General features: G+C 47.1%; 1 protein-coding gene across 2 annotated transcripts in view; it reads right to left on the bottom strand.

Moving 5' to 3' along the window:
• Positions 1–27,245, bottom strand: part of SUDS3 (SIN3A corepressor complex component SDS3) — a 150,772-nt gene that overhangs the window by 25,843 nt on the left and 97,684 nt on the right. The window contains exon 14 of one of the 2 annotated variants that reach the window (XM_081790702.1): positions 14,730–14,819. The exons of the other annotated variant lie outside the window; for it this stretch is intronic. Coding sequence (XP_081646828.1) covers positions 14,730–14,819 — 90 coding nt within the window. The remainder of the gene's footprint in view (positions 1–14,729; positions 14,820–27,245) is intronic. 2 annotated transcript variants of the gene reach the window in all.

Below are 27,245 nucleotides of genomic sequence, written 5' to 3'. Positions count from 1 at the left end.
TTCTCTGGGGAGTGAGGGAAGGCTGTCATAAACAAGGCCCCCTTCTGGGTAACGGGGTTTCACCCAGAGATGGAGCAGGGACAACAGCTATCCTGAGGAACCACCTGAGATGCTGAAACACCTTATCCTGGAGAGAGAGCAGCCCCTGGACAACGAAGCAGGTCGGCTTTCCTCAGGCTAAAAGAGCCACAGCCCGGGGTGCCTGGGTGGCTCAGTCGGTTAAGTGTCCGACTTCAGCTCAGGTCACGATCTCGTGGTCCGTGAGTTCGAGCCCCGCGTCGGGCTCTGGGCTGATGGCTTGGAGCCTGGAGCCTGCTTCCAATTCTGTGTCTCCCTCTCTCTCTGCCCCTCCCTGTTCATGCTCTGTCTCTCTCTCTGTCTCTCAAAAATAAATAAACATTAAAAAAAAAATTAAAAAATAATAAAAAATAAAAAATAATAAAAAATAAAAGAGCCACAGCCCTTTTCAGTGAGGCTGACATTGTTTCTTGGCTTTAGCAGCCCTACTCCCGGATGCAAAGTTTAATTTGATTTTTTCACTCAAGTAACCAAAGCATTTCTGATGCATTGCTTTTCATGAGGTCCTGGCAGTGCATCAGCTGAGCCATTTCCTCAAGCCTCCCCTCTCTGCTCTGGTTTGAATTTTCTTTTCCTGGTGCCTGGCTTACTTCCTTATGCAGTATCCGCTTCCTGATGCAGAGTGGACGCAGTAATGTACCCCTGTGCTGACAGCCGCACTTCCTGAGCGCCTGCCATGGGCCTGGAGCGGTGCTGGGGGCTTCCGCACACACCACAGACAGACACTATTAGCCTCGTTTCATGGCTGAGGTCATCATTCAGAGATGGACACTGTCACACTGATGAAATGGGAATTAGGTCGATCAGAGTATCCCATCCCCAGCCACAATGACTGGTTCAGAAATTAACATAAGACCCAACTTGGTCCAATGAGACACCATAATGGTATGAACCATAGAAGAGAGACCCACTCTTCCCAGTGGGTTTGCTGAGCTGGTTACCGGCACCCCTATCATTGCTAGAGGCCAACTTGCCATCACTGAATGGCAGAGAACAGAGAAGCTGCCTGAGAGTGAAGCCAGCATGGAAGAAGGCACAGTAGAATGATGGCAAGAGACTGGTGGCACTATTTAAACTCCTGGATCCAGCTGTGCCTAATTCCCCCTGACTTTGCCATTTCGTGAGCCAAAAAGTCTTTCCTCCCCTCAAGCCAGATTGGACTGCGTTTCTACTACTCATAACCGGAAGAATCCTAGTATGCCTGTTCCTATGGCTATTGGATGTGATGACATAAGATCCTACTGTGGGGCACTTAGCACAGAGCCTGGCACATAGCAAGCAGTCAATAAACGGCTCTCTTTGTCATCCCCAGCCTGAACCACCTCATCACCCTCAAAATAATTAGCAGGGTAGTGGCCATGACCCTGAGGATGAAGCTGCTGACTTGGCCTGGCACATTCACTTACTTCTCCCTCACTGCCTCTCGGCTCCCTCTGCAGAAAGCTCCAGTGCCAGATGGCTTGGGGAAGAAAGTGACAGCTGAAAGCTGGTGCAGCAAGGGTGGTGGCTGCTCCCAATATCCAGAGAGGCCTTTGGAAGGGTGAGAGGTGGGTAGGAAGCAGGCAGTTAGAGGCTAAATGAGCCCAAAGGATTTCTGAACCTCCAGACCTCCAGCTGCTGGAGGTTCAGCCTTGGCATGGGCAGGTACCCCAGGCTCCCTGGGCCCAGTGACCTCATGCCAACTTCATCCATCTAGCAGGGAACTGAGACAACCCCTCTGGCTTCTCTGCTGCCTGTGTCCTTTGCTGAACCACATCCCCGCTTATTTGCGCACAGTGAGTTCTCAGCATGTTGCTGAGGACCATACGGGACACTGTATGGGTGGCAATTGTCAGTGACAGTGTAGCAGAAAGACAGGGGAGCCAGGAGGGGCTGCTTCTTGGTTTCTCCTCCTCGACCCACACCAGGATGACAGAGCTTCTCATCTGCCCCATCTTCTCACTGGTGCCCATTCTGTCCCTTGGCTCCCCTCCTTCACTCCTCCTTCATCCCCTTCCATTGCAGACAGGTGTGGATTTTCTCCACTATAGTGGGTGCCAGGCCCCCGGCATCCCTTTTACATCCCGAGCATCTGCGTGCATGGCTCCCAAAGCCTATAACCGTGATCTTCTTTGGAGTACTGTCCTTGAACTACTGGAGCTGTGTCCCCCATCTGGAGACCCGGGAGTCCCTGTGAACCAGTGACTGGTTCATGGGTACTAATGGCCAGTTCCCATGCCTTGAGGTAGGACATACCCTGAGGTGTAAATTACACTCCAGAGCTCCTGGTAGGATCTGAATAAGGCTGGGACTTCATCTGAAATCACACCCTTACTAGACTCCCTCCCCTTTCCTTAGCCTACTCCCTCTACTCCCTTACCACTTTCTCCCATATGCATTTACTAATCAATTACTTGCACACAAATCCTCATCTCTAGTCTGCTCCTGGGAGAACTCAGCCTTACACATCTAGCATCCATTCCCTTAGAAGAAATGCCCTCTCTCAGTTTTAGTTCCCGCAGTTTGTTTAAAGCTGATGACCCCATCCCCCAGCATGAGGGAGGGACATGCCCCTGACCTGGACAATCAACTTACTTTGTCCACCATAACCTCAATGTTTGGTTCAGGATGGGACATAACCCACATTGATCCAATGGGACTCAAGGCCATGGACTTTGCTGTAGCTATAGGGAAAAAGATCTTGTTCCATTAGGTTTGTGGGGAGTATATCAATCTTGAGCTACTGGGGACCATCTTGCCACTAGGAGAGGAACTTCCTGGGAGCCAAGCCAACACGAATGAAAGCAGAGCTGATAAGGAATGGGACCAGGGCATGACATCATAAGAGCACCTGGATCCAGCTGTACCTGAAGACCTAAGCCATGGATTTTTAAGTTTTTTGATTCTGCAGAATCTCAATCGGCACCTACAGCATTAGTAACAACATCTATTTACTGGGCACCAACAAGTGCCAGGTGCTACGCTAAGTGCTTTCTACCAGTCATTTCTAATCCTCACAAGAATGCTGTAGACATTACCATTTCCCATTCACAGAAGCAGGAACTGGAGTCCAGAGAAGTGCATCAACTGTCCCAAAGTCACACAACTGTCATGTGGCAGAGCTGGGACTCGAATCCAAGTCCTCAGAGCCTGTCTAACAAGAGCTTAATCAATGCTTTTTGGCTTAAATAAACTCAGCTTTCCAACCTCCCCCAAACAGCCAATGTGTGGCACATGGATGTAGTAATTTGGGCTGCCTAACACCGGAGGTCACCATCGTCATGAAACCATGCCCACAACATTGAACTAGACATATCCTTTTGTCCCAAAAACATCTCCCCAAACACTCCTCTCAGGGCCCACATGTCCACCCTGGAGGTTGATCCACTCCTTGACTCTCAAATGCTATTGGCTCCTTACACAACCCCTATGAAATAAGAACCATTAGATCCCCATTCTTCAGATGAAGACACTGGGGTTCGGGGAGATGAAGTCACTTGTTCCAGATCACATAGGAGCTTTAGCAGAAATCAAGACCCCGGGGGAAAGAAACTCAGTGGGACTGTAACTTCTCCTATTCATGCTCAGAGAAAAGAGAACAGGGGTGCTTGGGCAGCTCAGTGGGTTGTGTCCAACTCCTGACCTCAGCTCAGGTCATGATCTCATGGTTCGTGGGTTCAAGCCCTGCATCAGGTTTTGTGCTGATGGTGCAGAGCCTGCTTGGAATTCTCTCTCTCTGTCCCTCTCCCACTCGTGCACACTCTCTCTCTCTCTCTCAAAGTAAATGAATAAATTTTAAAAATACAAAAAAGAAAAGGGAATAATAAATGCTTGCTGCATGCATGAATGAATGAGTGAAGGACTGAATGAATGAGGAGGATGGAAGAAGAAACAAATTCCTTTCAATATTTTTTTTAATTTTTTTTTTAACATTTATTTATTTTTGAGACAGAGAGAGACAGAGCATGAACGGGGCAGGGTCAGAGAGAGAGGGAGACACAGAATCGGAAGCAGGCTCCAGGCTCCGAGCCATCAGCCCAGAGCCTGACACGGGGCTCGAACTCACGGACGGCGAGATCGTGACCTGAGCTGAAGTCGGACGCTCAACCGACTGAGCCACCCAGGCGCCCCTCCTTTCAATATTTTTTAAATGCTTATTTATCTCTGAAAGAGAGAGAGAGAGAGGGAGAGAGAATGCAAGTGGGGGAGGGGCAGAGAGAGGGGGAGAGAGAGAATCCCAAGCAGACTCCACACTGTCAGTGCAGAGCCTGATATGGGCTCAAACCCACAAACCATGAGATCATGACCTGAGCCGAAACCAAGAGTTGGATGCTTAACCAACTGGGCCACCCAGGTGCCCCCTACTTTCCATACTTTTAAGAAGGTGCGAGATAGTCCTAACTGATGAGAAATAATCCTTCCAACCTAATAGCTTATTCCTCACTTGAAGCTCTAAGGAAAGGGCCTGGAGCTGACTTGGTGTGGAAGCTAAGAGAATTAAGATCTGACTGTGCCTTTATTTCTACAACATCCCACTTAATGACGCAAGGGAAAAACCAAAGGCCTCGGAGGTAAATCTGGGGTCAAATCCATAATCTGCCAATTACTAACTGTGTGACCTTGAGCAAGTCACTTGGCCTCTCTGAGCTATTTCTGTCATCCATAAGAAAGGGCAGTTCACATATGCACCTCCCAGGGTTGATAAGATAAGATGCATACAGTAGGCATTCATCAAACACCAGCCCCCTTTTGCATTTTCCCTAGTCTCCTGAGAATTCAAGACAGAGATGACTGGAACCCTTTCCGAATACTGCCAAAGTCCTTTCACATAATATCCTCCAGCTGACTCCCTGGGTAACTGAAGACTTAAATGGGGCACTACCTAGAAACGCTTTGAGGGACTCGGAAGAAAAGGGGCGAGAGATCCGGAGGGTTATTATTACACATGGAAACGAGAGAGTCAGAGCCCACACACGCCTCTCTTATAATCAAACTGACACTGAGGTTTACAGTGCATTGAACACTGCGTTCCAGTCCAGGGAGCTAAAAATGGAAATCTGTGAAAACAGCAGCTGGGTTAAAAAGAGAGCGGGCCTGGTGTGCGAAGAGCGGGCTCCTGCGGGGGCCGAGAGCAGGAAGGACACCAGGCCCTGGACACCGGAGCTAAAGCAGCAGCGGGCTCCTGCAGGCTGGGACGCATGCTCCACCTGCCACGGACCCCAGAGGGGACTGAGACCCTGAAGCCTTGCAGGACTCTTGAAAACGGCCAAGCCACGGCTACAGCCTGTCCTTGTGCAAGATGCCTTACTGCTTGGGTCCTCGGTTTCCCCATCTGCAAAGTGGAGATAATCTGAGGATTGTTAGAGGAATTAATCAGTTCATAAGTGAAGGCACTTCACAGAGTGCCTGGTGTATAGGAAGCTTCGATAGATGTTAGCTTATATTGCCACGGGCCTTGTTCATCCCGTATCTTAGCCTCACAAGATCATCCCCTGCCCCCAGTCTCACCTATTTCTTCCTAACTAAATCCTATCCATCCCATAAGCCTAAGTTCAAATTCCATGTTCTGATAAAACCATACAGATGCTGGGAGAGTCATTCATTCATTCATTGGGAACCAACTATGTGCTAGGGGCTGTCCTAGTAGCTGAGTCTACAGCCATGAGCAAAACAGACAAAAGTCTATGCCCTCTTGAACTTCTATTTTAATGACCTGTTACATTTTTCTGATTATATTAATATAATTAAACAATGGACATTTTTACATGTGTCCTTGTACCTCTTAGAATCAGCTTGTGTACTACCAGAATGCCCGTATTGATGCTTCAAACCGCAAATCTTCCTGCAAAATTGACTGCTGAACTGCTGTAGGGCAGGAAGCGCCCCATCCCTCTCCCAAACCACTCAACTGGTCCCTTTTTGGGGGGGTGGGGGAATATCTGGCTGACTTGAGAAACAAGACACTCATATTTCACACTTCTCTCTGAACTTACCCCAAGAACACCGGCTTATGCTAAAACAATCCTTTGTACAAGCTTGCCTCTCTGCCTGCGTGTCCCCCATTACTCCGCATCTCAGATGACATGTCAGCAGCCTGATCAGCCCTGCCCAGATCTCTCCCCAGAGGAAAGAGGCTGTTTTCTGTGTCTGGCAATGCCTGGCACAGGTGTGTGTCCTTTGACGGATCTGGCCTTGGGGACCTGAGGGCAGATGTTCAAAATGAACAGCACCCAACTGCCAGTAATCATCTTGGCCTTTTCTACTCACAGACCCCACGGCCCCAGGGGAAAGGAGTCTACTCGCTGCTCATGCAGGAGGGGAGGCTGGGAGGCCCAAGATCTGCTGACAGATGCAAAGGAGTGTCAGAGCCGATGAACCTCAAGCCTCCTCAAGGGCGTATGCTTCATCCTCACACACAGCATAACAGAAGCCGTGCAACGCACTGGGGATCAGAGGATCAGACTTCCCACCTAACACAGTGGCCACCGACTGTGGGGTGTCATTACCCTCCATGAAACTCACTTCCCTGTCTGCAAAGTGGAAACCAAACCTTCCAGCGTATCCTGAGAGGAAATGAAATACTGGTCGGGCTAGTATTTTGTAACCATCATCTGCTGTGTGACCAATACTCTCTGTGCCTCAGTTTTGTCATCTGCAACATGGGTTTAACAGCAGAACTTTGCTTGGAGATTTGTTGTGAAATAAGTGAATGAGGTCAGTAAGAAATAGGACTTTAGAGGAGGATTAAATAGGGTGACCGAGCATGGGGCACCTGGCTGGCTCATTCGGTTAAGCGCCTGACTCTTGCTTTCGGCTCAGATCGTGATCTCACGGTTCATGAATTCAAGCTCCATGTTGGGCTCTGTGCTTGGGCTCTCTCCCTCTCTCTCTGCCCCTCCCCTGTGCTCACTCTCCCCACCCCTCAATCTCAAAATTAATAAATTAAAAAAAAAAAGCCCCCTGGTTTGCTCACATCTGATGAGTGGGAGTTCTTGGGATGGAAAATCCCCAGCAAACTAGGGCGAGCTGGTCACTCAAGGCTTCAATTAATTAATGCAGCGGACAGCATCTAACAAGGTCTGATAGGCATTAATTAGCTCAATGAGTGATGCTCAAGCCAATGAGATCAGAATCTAGAAGCTCTTAGACGGTTCCAACATGCAGCCGAGGTTCAGAACCATGCCTGGAGGAAGACAGAACCCCTCACACCATGGTTCTCAATGCCACCCACACACTGGAACCGCGCAGGGTATTTAAAAATTCCCCATGCTGGGTCCCCAGCCCAGAGTGAAGAAACTACAAGCTCTGGTGTGGAGTCAGGCGTCATCATTTTGTACAAGTTCCCTGCATGAACCCAATGTGCAGGCAGGGATAGGGACCCTGCTCTACAACAAAGCCGTCTCTCCCCCACGGGAAGAGTCCTTGTGTGCCTACTATGTGACTTTGGGGGGCCGGTTATGTAACCAAGGCTGTTAACAAGGATGAAAGGAAAGAAGGTACCAAACACGAGGTTCAGTAAGCGGTGGGCTTGTCACTACCCGCTTTAGCAGCAAAACGAGACCACGAAGAGCCCAGACTCTGGAACCTGCCTGGATTCCAGTCCCAGCCCTGCCACGTTCCACGTGTGCGGACTTGAGAAAGCAACTCAGCCTCGCTGTCTTCATCTGTAGAATAAGGATGTTAAATTCTTGCCTCAGGGGGTTGTTATGAGGAGTGAAGGTGGGTGGCGCCCAATAAACTGAATCAGCGAGGTTAGGCATATTATTATTCCCCATCACACATTAATGAACCCATTCTGCAGATGAGAAAATGGAGGCTTAAAGAGCTTGTCCAAGTGCACCCAGCTCCTAAGCACTGGGGCCAGCAGCTGTCAGGTCAGGATCACTTACTTCTTGCGGTTTTCCACCCCGTGGCGACGCACCTCCCCTCTCCTGCTCCCCTGTGTGTATACCCCCACCCCCCACCCCCGTGTTCTTCCCACCAATCTCAAAATTTCAAGTTCCGGTCCCTGCAGCCAGAGGGAGACACACGACACTAATCACAGAAATGAATTCCAAATCGAAGATGCGAAAAAGACTGGTCCCTGCAGCCAGGTGAGTTTTCCAGGTGAGAGTTTCAGAGCCTGATAAGCTCACCACTTTCCCCTTCTTTGTGGAGAATCCAGACCCTGTGGATACCTAATGATGGTACATGCCAGGCCTGGTCTAAGGGCTTCACACATATAACTCATTTAATCCCCACAGGAACCCAATAAGTAGGTTGTGGTAGCAGCCCCATTTCACAGGTGAGCACACTGAGCCTCATAGAGAATTAAGAAGCCTGCTGCAGGAGCCCAAGATGTCTGACTCTGCAGTAGTGTTCTTTTTTGTTTTTTTTTAAAGTTTATTTATCTTTGACAGAAGGAGAGCGTAGGGGAGGGGCAGAGAGAGTGGGAGACACAGAATCTGAAGCAGGTTCCAGGCTCTGAGCTGTCAGCACAGAGCCCGATGCGGGGCTCAAACCCACAGACCATGAGATCATGACCTGAGCCGAAGTCGGAGGCTTAATCAACTGAGCCACCTGGGCACCCCACTGCCGCAGTGTTCTTAACCTTATCCTGCCTCCAAAGGCAGCCAGGGATCAATCCTCAGTGGAAACAGGCCAGAAGGCAAGTCAAAAAGAGAGTGGGTGTTGACTGTTTGGGTTTTTGTTTTGCCTTTTTGCTTCTTTCAGTTTGTTTTTACTAGCTCCATAAAGAAAGCCTGGGGCCAAGAGCTAAAGGGACAAGGAAGCAGTTTCCAACATGACACAGAGAAGAGCTTTCCAACCATGAGGACAGCCCGAAAAAGAAAGGCTGTCTTGGCCATTAGGAGCATGTTGGAATTATTAAGTGCAGCCAGCCTCAGGGAGGTGGGGACTGGGGAGCAGTGGCCCTAACATGCCAGCTTAAAAAGTCTAAATGCCCTGAGCTCTGGGAAAATTACATAATTCCATTTTTAAGATTCCAGAAAACAGGCATAAAGAATGCCAACAAATCCTTTCTTCGAATATCAAATTATCTGTCTCAACAACATCAGGAAGAATGAAAAGACTCTCACCCCCCAACCCCTTTAGACTGCTCTTTGGATAGTCCAGACGTGGAAACACTTCTATTTTTCCATTCCACACACTTCCCAACTGTTCGACTTTTGGACAATGAACATGTACTACTTTTGCAGACAAAATAATATAAAAATTATTTTAAAGGGTTTGAAAGGGTATTTGTGATAGGGGAATATTTGTGATGTCATGTTAGGTGAAAAATGGCAACCTTCACAATGTAACCCTTTTTCTTTACTTTTATATACTTTAATAGCAGTTGGTGGGTGATAGTATTATGGGAGGTTTTTATTTTCTCCTTTATGCTCTCCAATATTTTTTTCCCCCTACGATCCACATGTATCAGTTGTGTAATAAAAAATAAAGGTGTTTTTGAAAAGGAGATGATCCTAGCCAAGGATAGAGCTTCCATGGTTAGCAAGGTTCGTGCAGAGGCAGGAAGATAGGGGGAGGGGGCTCGGCTTGGAGGACAGGTTGGAGATTTGAACTCACGGAATCCCTGATGCTGGGACTCTGAGGTTTCTAGAACCTGACCGGCCACGCCAAGGATGGGTGTGCCGATCAAAATGTGGAACAACAGAGAGGGATCTGAAAAAGATGCTGAGTGTGACATCACACATCCATACAGCTGGAGTGGGTCTACCTGAGAATCAGGCAAAAGAGCAGAGCTGGAAAGTTAAATCTGGGGATTTCCTTAAAATGACCAGTGGAGCTGGATAGAAAACCCCTCGGGGAGAGAGTCCTGCCTGGCATTGCACAATCTCACTGCGTCTCAGCATCAAATGTGACAAGTAAGCCAAATCTTCTGATCATGGGGCCTGGCATCAGCAATTTTTAATTAACAGACTTTATTTTTAAGAACAGTTTCAGGTTCACAAGCAAAACTGAGCAAAAAGTACAGAGCATTTCCACACGCCCTCTGGCCACACACACAGCCACCACTACCATCAACATCCCCCACCAGAAACAGCCCATTTGTGACAGTTGATGAATCCACATTGACATCGTTATCACACAAAGCGCATAGTTTACATAAGGGTTCACTCTTGGTATTGCACGTTCTATGGTTTTGACAGATGTATAAAGACATGTACCTCAGATTCAATGTAATCCCTATCAAAACACCAACCGCATTTTTCACCGAACTAAATCCTAAAATCTGAATGGAACCACAAAAGGACCCATGCAGCCAAAGCAGTCCTGAGGCAGAACAAAACTGAAGGTATCATACGCCCAGATTTTAAACTATACTACAAAACTATGGTAATCAAAACAGTAGAGTCTAACACAAGAACACAAACAAAAAGCCAGTATGATACTGGCACATTAGCGGACACACAGATCAAAGGAAGAGAGCGCCCAGAAGTAAACCCAGGCTTATGTGGCCAATTAATCTATGAGTAGGAAGGCAAGAATATACAATGGGGAAAAGACAGTCTCTTCAACAAATGGTGCTGGGAAAACTGGCCAGCTACATGCAAAAGAATGCACCCCTTTCTTACACCATCCACAGAAATAAACTCAAAATGGATTAAAGACCTAAATGTGAGGCCTGAAACCATAAGACTCCTAGAAGAAAACATAGGCAGTAAGCTCTTTGACGTCAATCTTAGCAATACTTTTTTAGGCGTATTTCTGCAGGCAGGAACCACAGAAGTAAAAGTTTTAAAATGGGACCACATGGAGGCGCCTGGCTGGCTCAGTGGGTAGGGCATACGACTCTTAATCTCAGGGTTGTAAGTTCAAGCATCATGTTGGGCATGGAGCCTACTTGAAAGAAAGAAAGAAAGAAAGAAAGAAAGAAAGAAAGAAAGAAAGAGAGAAAGGAAGGAAGAAGAGAGAGAGAGAGAGAGAAAAAATATGGGACTATATCAAACTAAAATGCTTTTTTTTGACAAGGCAACTACAGAATGGGAGATGATATTTGTACATGACATATCTGGTAAGGGGTTAACATCCAAAATCTATAAAGAACTCATACAACTCAATATCAAAAAAAAAAAAAGCAATGTAATTAAAAATGGGCAGAGGACCTGAATAGACATTTTTTCAAAGACGATATCCAGATGGCCAACAGACACATGAAAAGATGCTCATTATCACTTACCATCAGGGAAATGCAAATCAAAACCACAATGAGAGATCACCTCACACCTGTGAGGATGGCTAAAATCAAAAGATAAGATGGGGCGCCTAGGTGGTTCAGTCAATTAAGCATCCGACTTCAGCTCAGGTCATGGTCTGTGAGTTCGAGCCCCAAGTCGGGCTCTGTGCTGACAGCTCAGAGCCTGCAGCCTGCTTCAGATTCTGTGTCTCCCTCTGTCTCTCTGCCTCTCCCCCACTTGTGCTCTGTATCTCTCTCTCTCTCTCTCAAAAATAAACATTAAAAAAATAAAATCAAAAGGTAAGAAATAACAAGTATTGGCAAGGAAATGGAGAAAAGGGAACCCTCGTGCTCTGTCAGCGGGAATGTAAATTGGTACAGCCAACTCTGGGAGTATGGAGGTTCCTTTAAAAATTAAAAATAGAACTACCATAGGATCCAGCAATTTGCATTCTGGGTATTTATCTGAAGCAAAAGAAAATGCCAATTTGAAAGGACATATGCACTCCTATGTTCATCACACAGCATTATTTACATTAGCCAAGGTATGGAAGCAATTTAAGAGTCCATCGACAGATGAATAAAGAAGATGTGTGTGTATCACACACGTACGTACGCACACACAATGGAATATTACTCAGCCATAAAATGAAACCTTGTCCTTGAATGTAGCAGATATTATGCTAAGTGAAATAAGTCAGAGAAAGAAAAGTACTGTATGATTTCACTTATATGTGGAATCTGAAAAGAAAAACAAAGGAACAAACAAAACAGATTCACAGACACAGAAAACACACTGATGGCTGCCAGAAGGGAGGAGGGTTGCAGGGATGGGCCAACAGATGCAAGAAATTAGAGGCACAGGCTTCCAGTTATAAAATAAATAAGACACAGGGATGTGACGTGCAGCACAGGGAACACAGCAATATTGTAAAAACTGTATGGTGACAGATGGCAACTATACTTACCATGGCAATCATTTCATAATGCATATAAATATCAAATCACTGTGTTGTACCCCTGAAACTAATATCATACCGTATGTCAATTATACTTCAGTAAAAAAGGAAAGACACGTATCTGCCGTTGGAGTATCACACAGAATAGTTTCCCTGCCCTAAAACTATGGGCATCAGTATTTTTTGAAACTCCCAGGTGACTCTAAGGTAGAATCAGGCTTGAGAAGCACAGCTGTAGCCAGCAAGAAGAGCGAAAACCATGAAATCTGGAAGAGAACTTGCTCTTGGAAGAGCAGGAGAAGTGAGTTTTGAAAGGGAAAGATGAATAAAGGTTATAGAGACAGCAGAACAGCGCCATCAAAACTAGGGAAAGAATTTTGAAAAGGAAAAGCTGGAACGTGCTGAGGGCGTGAAGAAAATTGAGAAGCAAGGAGAAGGAGAATGGAGAGTCATATCTGCTAGATCTTGGGTGGCCTTTGAAAGTTTGGAAGAGACAGAGTATGCCGGTGGGGTGGCACAAACTTGCTGGGGGGTGGGGTTGAGTGGGCAGTGAAATGGAGGCTGCAGATATTTTTGGAGAAGAAGGGGAAAAAAAGAAACATGGGAATAAGGTAGCCAAAAAGGAAAACACATCTCACGGAAAGGATCTTTTTTAAAGGAAATATATACAGGGGCGCCTGGGTGGCTCAGTCGGTGAAGCGTCTGACTTCGGCTCAGGTCATGATCTCACGGTTGGTGATTTTGAGCCATGCATCAGGCTCTGTGCTGACAGCTCAGAGCTGCTTCAGACAGCTGTGGAGACTGCTTCAGGTTTGTGTCTCCCTCTCTCTCTGCCCGTCCCCTGCTTGCACTCTGTCTCTGCCTCTCTCTCTCTCAAAAATAAACATTAAGAAAAAAGTATATATATAAATATAGAGAGAGATCTATCTACGATAGATAAATCTGTCTACAATCTTAGAGATAGAGAGATAGATCTCTCTCTTTCTCTCTCTCTCTCTCTCTCTCTCTATATATATATATATATACACATATATATATATATATGAACAAGATTGTGGACAAAGAATCTGTGAAGAGGCAGAGCCCCAAGATGCCCAGAGAATGGGGCAAATTCTTGGATGACACCTTGGAAGGCAGTGCCTAGAGGTATGTTGAAGAACACAGGTGGGTTCACTTGTAGGGAAAAAACCTACTCATCTGTGAGTAAGAGAAGACCTTCCTTCATCCAGGTGGTTAGGAAAGGCCGGGACCTGATATTGCCACAAACCCCATCCCCAGCACAGCTACCCGTACTCAGGAGGGAACTCAAAACCCAGAGCTGCTCCCTGAGAAGCAAAGAGTTTGAAGCACATGTCGGCACCCCAACTCTGCAGACCCTGCAGCAGAGGGACAAGCCCCCACAACATCTAGCTTTGGAAACTGATGTCCCTTAGGTCCACAAGACTCCAGGTATCTGAGAACTGGCTGGTGGACCCGCCTCCCCAGGCCCAGCGCACAGGAAGCCAATGGAGAGGTGCCCAGACTTTTCTGAATGACGCTCATTTGCTCATCTCACAGAGGCGGCCTGAGGGCCACACATCTAATTTGGCACATACCTAGGGGCCTGCTGGCTGGGGGACACCGTCTTCGGCTCTGCCTCTGCCACACTCCAGAGCCCCGGTATCTCCCAGATGGAGCTTTTATGTGGTATTTCTGGCTGCCCAAGGGGACACCCCTTTATCACCTGACTCTGGAGGCCGGGCGAGCTTGCCAGCCTGGGTCCCACAGGACTATACCAATCAGAGAGAGACTCCTTGGCAGGCTCTCACCCCCAGAGCACTGCACAGACAGCAGCCAAACACACCCCAGGTCTTTCTGAGTCTTGCTTGTGCAGGAGCTCTGGCCCAGGGGCTACTGGTCTGGGACACAGCTAAGAGCCTAGGGAGGGGCTCTCAGGGAACAGAGGCTGATGGACATCATTTTTGTGCTCTCTCCCTCTGCCTCCACTAGCTGGTATCTTCTGGAAATGCTTTTTATACCCTAGTCTGGGGCCCCAATGTTCACATCTACTATGGACACACCTTTACATCACCTGATTCTGATGGCCCATGGGCTTACTGGGACTGTATATGCTGCATACCTTAACAGCTGCTACCTGAGGGTCTGGCTTCTAATCAGCCTGACTGACTCCAGGTGCAGACCAAGATTCCTGCCCTTGGGACACAGACAGGTCTCAGCACACCCTCAACTACTGGGAGCCATAAAAATAAAACAGGCTACTTGGACAATCACAGAGGTTTGAGAGATAACCAAGAGCTAGGGCAGGGTTGAATGAGAAGGTTCACCTCCTACACGAGGCCACTCCTTCAAGACTGGGAGAGGTGGCTGCTTTATCTAACGCACAGACACCAACACAGAAAGTCAAGTAAAATCAAGAAAGAAGAACATCTTCCAAATGAAGAAATAAAATAAACCCTCAGGGAAAAAAAAAACTTAATTAAACAAAGATAAGCAATTTACCTGTTCAAAGTGACAGTCATAAAGATGCACACCTGCGTGCCCTTGAGCTGGGGCTATAACCTCTCCAGAGCCCCAGTTTCCTCATCTTTACTGATTGGACATGACAGTCTCTACGCACAGGGCTGTTTGGAGAATTAAATAAGAGAAGAGCAGTAAGCATAGTGGCTGGCACATGGCTTCTACAATCAATAGTCTGGCCATTAAGCACAGATACAAGCAACTTGCAGGATAGGTTACGTTGTTGTTTCGAGGGATATTGGAGTTTCCTGTTGCCGCTGTAACAAAGTTATCACGCACTTAGTGGCTTAAAACAACTCAAATTTATTATCTGACAGTTACGGAGGGAAGAAGTCCGAAATGAAACTTGGCAGGGCTAAATTCAAGGTGTCAGCAGGGTTTTATCCCTTCTGGAGGCACTAGCTTCTCGAAAAACTGCCCACATTCCTTAGGTTGTGGCCCCTTTCTCCATCTTCAAAAACGGCAGTGTAGCATCTTCTAACCTCTCTCTCTGACCTTTGCTTCCATCCCCACATCTTCTCTGACTTACCTGTCCCCTCTTATAAGGACCCTTGAGGTTACATGACATTGGGCCCACCCAGATCATCTGTAAACAATCCTCTGTATTCAAGATCCTTAACTTTACCTTATCTGCAAAGTCTCTTTTACCACTGTAAGGTAACATATTTACAGGTTTCCAGGATTGGGATGTGGATATCCTTCGGGGGCTGGGGGGAGCCCTGACTCTACCTGCCACAAGAGACAAGAAGGGAGTCCACTGGTATAATCGAATAGCCACAGCTAATCATAATACTGGGAACACTCAGCAGACTTGAGGACTGGAAGTAGCTTTAGACGGTTCAGTAGTTTGTTGAACACTTGCTGAATGCCAGGCCCCTCCAGGGGGGACCCAGGGGCTGTTAAACAAGATGGGAAAAAGTAGGGGTGAGGCTTAGGGATCTTCCCTAGGTTACTAACCTGCCTGCTTTAAATACTGGATTGCATTTTTTAAAATATTCCACTACATTACAACATTTTTTAAAAGCTCTGATCTAGCCACATGCTCTCATTTTCATGATGAACTGAGGTCTGGGGAGATTCAGTGACTTATTGGAGAGGCAGAGGAAGATCAGCTTAGAAGGGAGAGCTCCTTCTCTTATACCCCAGCATTCAGTGAGCACTGAGCTAGACTGGTCAGTCACTGGGCAATCACCCTGGAGGGAGTGGCACACAGCGGTAAAAAACATAAACTTGAGGTGCACACGTGAGCTCAGGCCCTGCCCAGATACTTGCTGGGCAGTACATTTCTAAATGTTTGCAAGATTAAGTGAGATAATGAACAGAAAGCACTTAACACAGCACATATCCAACCACGTGGGCTGCCATTGCTGGCTAACTGGTATTATCATTATTTCTATTTCTCATCTCCCAAGCTACACTGTAAGTTCTCTGAGAGTACAGCCTGAGGTGATCTGTCTTTGTGAGACAGTGGGGTCCCTCGCTCCCTATGACCAGCTCCTATTCACCCTCAGGTCTCAGCCGAAACACCACCCCTTCCCTGGGGAAGCATCCTAGACCATCTAGAAGGCACTGGGTCTCCTATTTCATACTCTCATAGCATCCCAAATTCTCTTTTGTAGCCTTCACCCCACTTACTGTTAAACAATTATTTATGCAATAAATTTATTTGACCCCTACCGTCTCCTACAATGTGAGCTACAACACAAGCTAAGGAGTTAAGTAATGCTCCTTCCACATTCCCCAGCCTCCTTTGCAGTTAATTAGGACCAAGTGACTAATTCTGGCTCACAGGTTGAGTGCAGAAGTGAGACATGTCACTTCTGGGCTTACACACAGAAAAGCAGGTACAGTAACTCTCTAGTTATCAGCTCCCCAGCCACAGTGACTGGCAAGGTTCCATCGGCCTGGGTCCCTGAGTGACTACATGGAGGCTCATCTCTGGTTGATCCACACTGGATGAACAGCATGAATGAGGAAAAACACCTCTGTCATTGGAAGCTTCTGGGATTTCAAAGTTAACTTGTTACAGCAGCACAACATAGCCTATCCTGACCAATACACCGCTCTATTCCCAGCATTCACAGAGTGTGGGGCACATAGAAAGTGCTCCATAAATAAATATCTTTTGAATGAATGAATGAATGAATGAATGAGCCTCTGAAATAACAGGTAAAGACCAGAATACATGATATTTCCTACGTGGTAGAAAAGGACAGCTTTCCACCACCAAACACACACACACACACACACACACACACACACACACAGACCCACATGCATGTGCACACACATATGCACATGCACAAAAGATTAGACCACTAAAAACTGAAATACCAAGGCCCTCATCAACTAGGACAGAAGCTAGAAAAGCAGTCTCTTTGACCTTGTTGCTGCTGGACTTCGAGTCATTGTCGTGTTGTTGCAGGTCACAAAAACATTCAGTGATGCTGAGGACGATTAGGTACTCAACAGAGTGATAAAATCCACTACAACCAGAGCCATTAGTCACAGGGCATTATTTAGAAATTGTTGCAATTTATAATATTTATGAATTGATCTGCAGGAACCCATAAACATTGCTCATCAATGTAACTAATTGGCATTTATGAGCTTGTTTGGTTGGCTGATACATTCCAGTTGGTGTCATCATGATCTTGAAGAAAAAAAAGGAACCCACACATGCTGGGGCCTTTGGCGAGGGTGTTGACATTCTGACAATTCCATTGGATTGGACAAGGAATTGAGTGAAAGTGGTCCATTTATGAAGTGAAGGAAACACCAGTATAGAAGCGAGGAAACAGCGAGCTACCACAGAGGGCAACAGGAGCCTAATCCCATTGTCTCTCCATGAGGAACCCTGAGGACAGGTGCAAAACACATCTTTTCCCTCCTCCTTACCATTCAGGTCTCAGATGGAATAGCCCATCCAAAGAAAAGGAGAGCTGGGGTATTTATACATCAACTCCCAAGAATCACTGGTTAAGGGCTGCTCTTGAAGCAGAAGGTATTAATTCCTTGACCCTCTGAACTGCTTCTCATAGACAGTTTGAATCCTGGCAGTTCTGGCATAGATGTGGACCCGGCAGGTGGCAACTGGCTGAAGCACGCTGAAAGGTAGGAGAGCTATGGGTCACTGCTGCATCCACTTCTCCTCCTTTGATCAAAACAAAGAAACCCACATAAGCCATGGTTGCCAAGTGCCTTCACTGGGACAGGCACTGTGCAGGGGATTGGGAATAAAGTCTCAACCTTGAAAGGCATGACCCTGTCACTGCAGACTCACAGCATCTACATTATGGAGGAGACCCAGTCAACCTCAGTAGAGTGATATTGTTATAATGGAGGCCTCCAATATGCAGTGGAGAGGCATCTTGCTCAGTCTGGGTGGAACACCATGGTAGGAAAGTCTTCCAAATGGTATAAAAGGCCACCTGAGCCATGAAAATGAGTCTGAGTTGGCCATCTATACTAGGTGGTCTGTGGGAAGAGTATTCCAGACAAAGGGAACAGCATGGGCAACGGTAAGAGGCAAGAAGGAGCATCCGGGTGCTCAAGGAACTCTAAGTCCTTCAGGAGGGTCGAAAGGTAGGATGTGTGTTGGGAAATGATGGGACGGGTGGCTGGAGAAGTAAGGAAATGGTGAGAAGTGCCCAATCTGAAGGGTTTGAGATTCTGATTTGCTAATTGGTTCAGCAGGAAGTAGTCCCAAGTAATGGTGACTGGAATTAGCACAAGCTACCCAGCATCCAAACATCTGAGGGAAGGAAAGTTTGGAGGAGCAACACAGGACTGGAGTTGAGAGAGCAAATGAGCCATGTAAACTTGGCCAGGCCCTACCCCTCTTTGGGCCTCAGCTTCTCATGTGTCACCTGCAAGGTCCCATCTTTTCTTTCATTCATTCATTCATTCATTCATTCATTCAACAACTATTGGTTAAGTTCCTAGTATGAGCCAAACACAGAGGATACAGCAGTGAAAAAGTCCCACCTATCACTGAATTTACCTTCTAGGGGGAAAAAAAGCAAGCACATAAGTAATACAACTTCTGTTACAGAAAATCCTATGAAGAAAGATACAGCAGGGTCAGAAGTGATGGATGAGCAAGCCTCTCTGAGGAAGTGATATCTGATCAGAGATGTCAGCAAAGTAAAGGAGAATCCTGGGAATGCCTGGGAACAGAACATTCCAATCTTGGTGTGTCCAAGGAAAAGCAGAGAAGAGAGGAGTCTGAGAGGGAGGCAGCAGCCAGGTCGGATGGGGCCCGCTGGGCCATGGTGAGAGCCTGTGCGTTTATTTGGAGTTTGGGAGGCATGACAGAGTCAACACTAAGCGACATGCTCTGACCTGCTATTTTAAATGCTCATAGCAGTACTAGTCACAATAACCAAAAATGTCCAATACCCAACTCAGATGTCCATCATCTGATGAATGGATAAACACAATGCAGTCTCCCAATTCAACGGAATAGGATTCAGGATAAAAGGAACAAAGCTCTGATATGTGCTCCGACACGGATGAACCTTGAACACATTACGCTAAGGGACAGAAGGCAGACACGAAAGGCCACACAGCGTGTGGTGCCGTTCATACGACTAGGCAAATCTACAGATGCAGAGAGTAGATTAGTGCTACCAGGGCCTGGGTCGGCCATGCTGTAGGGAGGAGTGGGGACGAGCTGCTCATGGGCACAGGGTCTCTTTTCAGGGTGACTCTAAAAATGTCCAGTATTGGGAGTTGAAACAAACTTTCTCTCTAACCCTTTAAAGGCCTCCAAAACGTTGCCAGTCTGTGGGCAGAGACTTTTTTTAGCCCCCTCTCCTCCACATCAAAGACACTCACTTTGGCCAGCATAAGCAAAAAAGACAAATTCATTATAGGAATATTGGGGAGTTACATGGAACTAAAAGAACAGGAAATAGCTGGGCCAAAAAGAATCTGTCTCCTCTCTCTCTCCCCTCTCCTCCCGAAACAGTTTTGTCTCTTGGGCAAAAAAAAACAAAACAAAACAAAACAACATCCAGCCATGCACCGTCTTCTGTACATTACAATTTCAGATACGAAGGACTACCTTTCCTGTCTCTATTCTCGGATTCTAATGGGCCCAGCTTGGGTCTGGGGTGTATTCATCAGAGGCCAAAGGCGAGCCTCACTGCGACAACAGCTCTCTTGGTACCCCTGTGATCAGAGTACTGAATTGAGGAGGGGTAGGCTTTATTCAGAAGAAAAGTGAAATTTTCTGGAAATAAAGATTTGTTAAATGAATAACCCTGAAGACCCCTTTAAATTCGGAAAAATCTTAAGATAAAGTGTTTACGGTCGAACGGTAATTGAGTGATTTTTAACGAGCATGTGTTCAGCCAGGGCTGGTACCACTCTACAGCCGCCAGAAGAGCAAGGCAGCATTTTGTGCCCAGCAGGGCCCAACAGAGGACTTAGGTTTTGGGGACAAAGCAGACTTCTATACCCCGCATCCCAGCCCCACACGCAGAGAACACAGTGACCCCACAGGACACCCACATGAGCCTAGAGATGATGACCCCCTTTCCAGCTCAGTTGAAATGCATTTCTCCGGATCACACAGAAACAGTCCTGGATCTCATCAACACAGCTCTTGCTCGAGCCACAGATGGCAAATGGAATGCTCATCCCCGCCCCTTGCTCCCTGGCCCGGCTGCTTCCACATTCCTTGACAATAATGCTGGTTCAGACGCTGGCATTGCAGCCAACCCTTGCTAGGCACAGCAGGGTGGGCCAGGCAGAAGGAAAGCTGGCAAGGTGGGAAATAGGGGCTTTTCATTTTATGCTGGTCCCAGCAGCCTGGGAAGTGCTGTGAAAAGTGGGCAGCGAGACTGCAGCAGATGACAGAGCTTTATCAGGTAAGGGGTGGAGGGTGGGGGGCTTGGGAAAATTACAGCCCCACTTGCCAAGTCTCGGAGACACCTGTGTCTAATTTAGCATAAGGACGGTATTATGGAAAAGGGCCACCACCTTCCTCAGATGCAGGCTTTCACTCAATCTGGTCCATTCCGGCTCCTATACGTCTCCCCAGCTTGCTCTCCATCCCAACTCCACCTGCTCTGACCCAGAGAGCCGCGACTACCTCCCGAATTCTCTATTTGCTCCTCGGCCACAACAATTCATTCTCCACCCAAGGACCAGAGTGGTCTAAGTTGCAGGTCTGATGAAGCCTCCCTTCAGCTTAAAAGCCAACAGCGGCTCCCTAAAGGATAGAATCCAAAATCTTTTACGACAGCTCACAAGGGCCTTCGCAAGCTGTTCCTGCCTGTGACCCCAACAGTGTCAAGCGTCAAGGCGGGTCGGGCTGTGTAGCAGATGCACTGCTTCTCTGCGGGGTCCCCTCACCGTCACCAAATTGGCCCAACCTCCAAGAGCCAACACCTGCTCTCATTTGCTGGACAGCTTTCTCTGGTGACCGGACTCTACTTTTGCTCACCTGCATGGCAGGATGGAGGTGCCAGGGAATTAAGGACCCCTGGTCCCTACCAAGAGCAGCCCTCCAACAGTGACTAATGGTAGATGGTGTGTAAATTCCCCAGCTCCATAATCTATTGGGTGGGATAACTGAGATGCATGTTTGACACTGGCCCCTACAGTTCCCTACTTGCCCACAGTGGTAACTTCTTTGATTATGCATCCTTCCCCAGCTCCTTCCCTTCCCTCTCTCACCTTCTCATTCCTCAACTGGTATTCAGAATCACCTCCCAGATAAAGCTCTTATATTCAAATTATTATCTCTTGGTCTTGTCTGCAGAGATCCCTGAAAATTCAAGCAATTATTTTCCATAACCAGGTTATCCAGCTATGTACTTATTAGTCACTGCACCTATTAGTCGTGAATGTGCCATGTTCTCTGCAGCCTCCGGACCTTTGCACAAGCTGTTCCCTCTGCTCAGCATCCTCTCCCCTCGCCCCCCCACCCCAGCACCTTCTATCTCCTGAATGGATCTTACTCTACCTTGAGCTCTCTCTTCAGCTTAGGTCTACATTCTTGGGTAGAACTTCTTTGACTGCCCCTATACACGCACAAAGTTTTCATTTCCCTGGAATGTATTCCCCTTGCACACTCTTTCTTTTTCAGTTCATTCATCTCACCTGCGATTATGTGTTTGAAGCCTGTATTCCCCGCTGATATGTAAGCCCTATGAGAACAGGAACTAAATCTGTGGGATCATTTCTGTATTCCCAGGGTAGAGCATGAAATAGATGCTCAAAGAGTCACATAAATAGTGCGTTGACTTCAAAAAATTAGAAAAAGAGAGAAGGTGTAAAACTCACCCAGAAAGGGAAATGTTCAACACATGCTAATTGGGTAATCGCAGCCACCATGGCTCAGCACACACAGTGTACCAATGGTTTCACAAAGATCACCTTAATTAGCCCCCATAAGTAGATACTGATGTTATCCCCATTTGACAAAGGGGGAGACTGAGTCAAAGAGAGTCTAAGTAACTTGCTGAAGAGCACACAGGTAACAGGGGCAGAACTGGGATTTGAACCCAGAAAGTCTGGCATCAGAGTGTGCATAACTAACCACTAAGCTCTCCCGCCTCTTACCACACTGGAGTGAGATTCCAATTATTAAGAGCTTCACAGCACCTGTATACAGAGTTTCTCCCCCTCAGAAGGCGTGAAGTGACGAAAGACAAACAGAATCAACTGGGCTGATGGCATTCATTCGCCAGACCAGATATTATATAGTACCTACTATGTGCCAGGTACAAGGACGGAGTGGTAAATAAGACAGACAGCATCACTGCCCTCCCAAGGCTTACAGGTGCTGCATGAATCAACACACAAGTAGGTCTGTAATGACCAGCTGTAAATACTGTAGACAGAAGGGATGGGAAGCACCTGACTCAAACAGGTCACAGACAACATTTAAATGAAGACCTGAAAAAAGGAGAAAAATTCAGCCACCCTGAAGGGGCGGGTAGAGAACATTCTCCACCAGACCGTGGGAAATGTTGGCTGTTATTCTAGGTGCAGTCAGAAGGCACTGGAGGGTTTCAAGGAGCTGAAGATGTGTTCTGATTTACATTTTCAAGCCTCCTCTCCAGCTGCTGCAGGGGGTGTGGGTGGCAGGGAGACAGGAGCGGGAGCAGAGACCAGCGAGGAGGCTGCTGCCAGGGTTTAGGTGAGATACGGGGGCTCCAACGGGGCTGGGAGCGGGGGAGATGGAGAAGCGGGCCCCGTTCAGGATACATTTAGGGGAAAACCAAGAGCAGGGCTTAGCGACGGGTTGAGTGTAAGGGCTGAAGGAGGTGGAGGAATCTGAGCTGGTTTTCAGGAGCGGGTGATGAAATGTCTCAAGCCTGGCCCAAGCCTGGCAGCTTTCACAATTCTACCCTGACAGTTTGTCCTCAAGACGCCATCTTTCCCAAGCCCTCGCTTTCCTGAAACAACCACATTCCATAATAAGCCGTTGGGGCATTTCAGGAAAGATGGAAGGAACAAGCCTCCAAACAATAAAAGTACAAACCGCAGCTGGTAATGTTTACACACACATTATGGGCCAGGCATACGCTTCATGCAATTCCCTCAAATACCCTCTGGTAAAAAGTCTATTATTGTCACCATTTTACCGATGGAGCTTAGAGAGGTTAACTAATTATCCTAAGGGTTACACAGTGAATCAATGGCAGGGGAGGGTTCAGACTCAGGACTGGCAAATTATAAAGCCAATTCCCACCTCACTGCTCCCCATTTGGAGGACCGGTGGTGATACTTTCTTTTTGTGGGCCCTGAGTTCCTCGGGACTGCCAGTAGTTGTCTGTGAGGCCTGGGAAGATGCCTAGAGATGCCCCTGACACCTGGCTCTGAGACCACTGCCTAGAGCCATGGGGTTCCCCAATACCCCACAAACACCCCGGTTCTGTACATCCCATTAATCTCAACCCAGACTAAGGAAACCTCAACCACAATCAAACAATGGGTACCACCAAAAAGGGAGAAGAATGTGGGCCCGAAGTATCCACTGATCACACCCCTGTTCTGTCCAAGCAGCTCTCCTCCGATCTCCTGACTCATCACACTCACTCACATACATTATCTCATTCGACTGATGGGCACATACCATTCTGCCCATTCCCACAGATGAGTACAACTGAGGCTCAGCCAAGCGAAATGGCCTGCAAGTTCAGAGCCAAATTCTGAAGCCAGGGCCTCTCCGCTTAAGACCGGTAGCCTTTCCAACACTGCTCAATAAGCTTGCTGTGAAAACCTTCTTAGAAGTCTTCTTTTTATTGATTCTGTTCTATAGGCCTTTTTCCCACCTCAGTAGCAGCCAAGAACTGGAAGGGGAGGGTGGGGAAGGGAGTGACCAGGGAGTCTTGAAAGCAATAAAGGGCACAGTCCCAAGGGGAACTGTGATTTGAATTGAGTAGAAATTGGTTTCCTGTTATCTTTGTAGCCACTACGTTTGCAATTCGGGACCCGACGCCCATGTATCAGGCCAAATGCTGCCACTGTTTTCTGATCAAATCTCCTTCCTAGGAAGACACCGTTAAAAAATTCTCTGTAACCTATCAGGCAGGTTAAGTTCCTCTAAAAGACCCACATTGCCGAACAAGTTCACAGAGAACTCCAACTGCAATGGAGCCAGAAAGAAGCCATGTACCACTGTGCTGGCTGGGGGTGGAGTGGGGGGCAGGTAGCAAGATAAATGCTCCAAGGCCTCTGCGGGGCCAAAAGGAAACATGATGATGCTGAGACGCCAGTCACAGGCCCTGCTGCCCTGCTTGCCTCATGACTGATATCCAGCCACTACATACAAACACAGGCATACCGGAGGGTAACCTACTGAAATCTTTCTGTGCACACTGACAAATTACCTCCTTGAATATCCCTGACAAACTCCATCTAAAACAATAAGGAAACGCGTCCTCTTCTCCAGCAGGAAGACCATACGTAAGGAGGGCTTCAGGTCCGGTTGATTCAAAGCTACTCAAAGAGGTCTTGGATTCTTGGTCTCTCTCTGCTCTGCCATCCACAGCGCAGACTCCGTCCAGAGTCCGATGCCCATCATCGTAAGACAGTTGTAAGGTGGTTGTGGATACCATTTGGTGCCGGTGCTTTCTTGTTTACGTCCAAGAGGAGACAGACAGAACCTCTCTCCATATTATGGACTATAAAAGCCCTTCCCGTTGGTCTATTTGGATTAGCTCAAGTTCATGTAACTACCCCAGAGCAGTAACAGTCACCAGGGAAATGCCCCCAGGGACATTTGGCAATGCTCAGAAACATTTCTAGCTGTCACACTGCAGGGAGAGATGTAGAGGCCGGGCTGCTGCTATAACATACTATAACACACAAAACAATCCTCCACAACAAAGGATTGACTATCTGGTCCAAAATGTCATTAGTGCTGACACTCAGAAGCCCTGCCTTGGATTATCCAGAGCAGGGTTGGCAAACTACAACCTGCAGGTCACAATTTGGTCCGCTGCCTGATTTTATAACTAAAGTTTTACTGGGACACAGCCACACTGTCCATGGCTGCTTCTACACTGCAGCAGAGAGCGGTCACACAACTAGTTGTGACAGAGCCCGTATTCAAATCCCTACCACCAAATGCTTCAAGTATTTACTCTGGCCTTTTTCTGCAAAAGTTTGCTGATCCCTTATCTAGGTCTACCCTGAACGCTGTAGTTAGAAGAATTTGCAAACAAAATTAGGGTTTATTGAGAAGAAGGAGAAAAAATGATATTGGGAAGTAACACACAGTAACCACTACCAAGATAATTCTATTTTTAGAGGTCATACCATGGGGCACAGCTCTCTGCTGAGGCTTTTCCAACAAAACTTTATTTCCACATAAAAGACTTATTACAAAAACTGGGAACTTAGGTCTTCACAGTTCTGAAGTTGGTGAGAGGTGGCGAAACATCCAATCCCCACCACCACCACCAAAAATATCAAGATTTTCCTTCATTCAACTCCTACCACAAATAGAAATGATCATCAGGGACTGGTGGGTTCTGAGCCCACGAAGTCTGAGTCAGGCCTCTGTGGCAGGCCAAAACAATGCCGGAATCAAGGGAGAGGAAAATGGAGAAGAAGAAATTTCTGAGTCAAACAGACTACAGTTCTCCTATGAGAGGAAGTTCCTCAACAGAGAGAATCATGGGATGGATGAGGGAAGCATCTCCAGAAAAATGGCGACCTGAAAACAATCCTGTCCCATAATGCCCTGGGGTCCTTTGAGATTTTACAAAGTCTGTCCAATAAGTCCTTTTCCCTCACAAATTTAATTGGGTTTTTTGGCCCTTGGCACCAAAGGACTTCTGAGAAAGACAAGACCCCTTGGATCACTGGACACCCTTTCCAGTTCCTGCTCCCCATTGCCTCAGGGGCAGGGTAAATATTCGCCCACTGGGTTGACTGGTTCCTCTTCGCTCCTTCCATCCAGTTACCCAGAGATTCCTGACCCACTTGGCAGGAAATTGAGCAGACCCAGAGGCCTGACAGAACATTCAAGACTTAAAAACTAAGAAACCCAGGAGGGAAAATGGTACCTGACTTTTCATAGTTATTTTAAGGGTTTCTTTTAATAGCAACTATAAATGGTTACTAGACTTGTCAAATATAAGTCAGTATCAACTCTTACAAAAGACTAAGAAGGGAAAAAACTTTTTTTAAGTGGAAAAAAATTCAAGGCCATGTCTTTCCCACCTGAGATAATGTTGCTTTCATTTTCCCTGCTCAGCCTGGTCTTTAGCCCACCACTAAACACCCTGTTCCTATTACTTTCCCATTTGATATTTTAATTGAATGAGAACCGTCATATCATGGCCAATATTCATTCCCCATCTGCTGCTTCTCCAGTCTTTTCTGGGAGCGCCTAGGGCAACACTCCTCCCTGGAACAAAATCTACTCTCTGACTTCCTCTGGAATAGATTTTCTTTCCTGAAGCCAAACCATTTGCCTCCTGGAGGCAAATCTGTCCTGGAGGTATCCCTCTGAGGGCCACCATCTGGGTTTCCAGGCTATCCTTACAGGGTGGAGGGTCATGGCGTGAGCTTTTTGCCTCTGCTGTTTCCAACCCACCCTCGCCAGGCTGGGGCTCCAGAAAAGGGGGGTCCCTCCATTTGAACCACAACAAGGCAAATATCAATCAAATGATGATTCTGCATTAAACAAGCTGCAAGCAAGATCACAGTGAAGCCAAACATGTCATCAAGAATATATTCTGCACACACGTCCCAACCAAGCGCTAGATTCTACAGACAGAGATGAGGAAAGTAAAGTCTGTATGCTCAAAGCAGCCAGTCTTGAACAAAGCTGTCCAGTAGAATTGAAACAGAAGCCACACTTGCAATTTGGAAGTTTCTGGTAGTCACATGAAAATAAGTGCAGTCAGTTAAGTATGGGTGGCTCAGTCAGCTAAGTGTCCAACTTCAGCTCAGGTCATGATCTCACAGTTTGTGGGTTCGAGCCCCACATCAGGCTCTGTGCTGACAGCTTAGAGCCTGGAGCTGCTTCCAATTCTGTGTCTCCCTCTCTCTCTTCC

This window comes from Panthera onca, chromosome D3, assembly GCF_046562875.1.
Source record: "Panthera onca isolate mPanOnc1 chromosome D3, mPanOnc1 haplotype 2, whole genome shotgun sequence".
NCBI classification, from domain to species: domain Eukaryota; kingdom Metazoa; phylum Chordata; class Mammalia; order Carnivora; family Felidae; genus Panthera; species Panthera onca.
The sequence above is the reverse complement of the archived record's forward strand: the minus strand, read 5'-3'. Positions and strand labels throughout refer to the sequence as shown.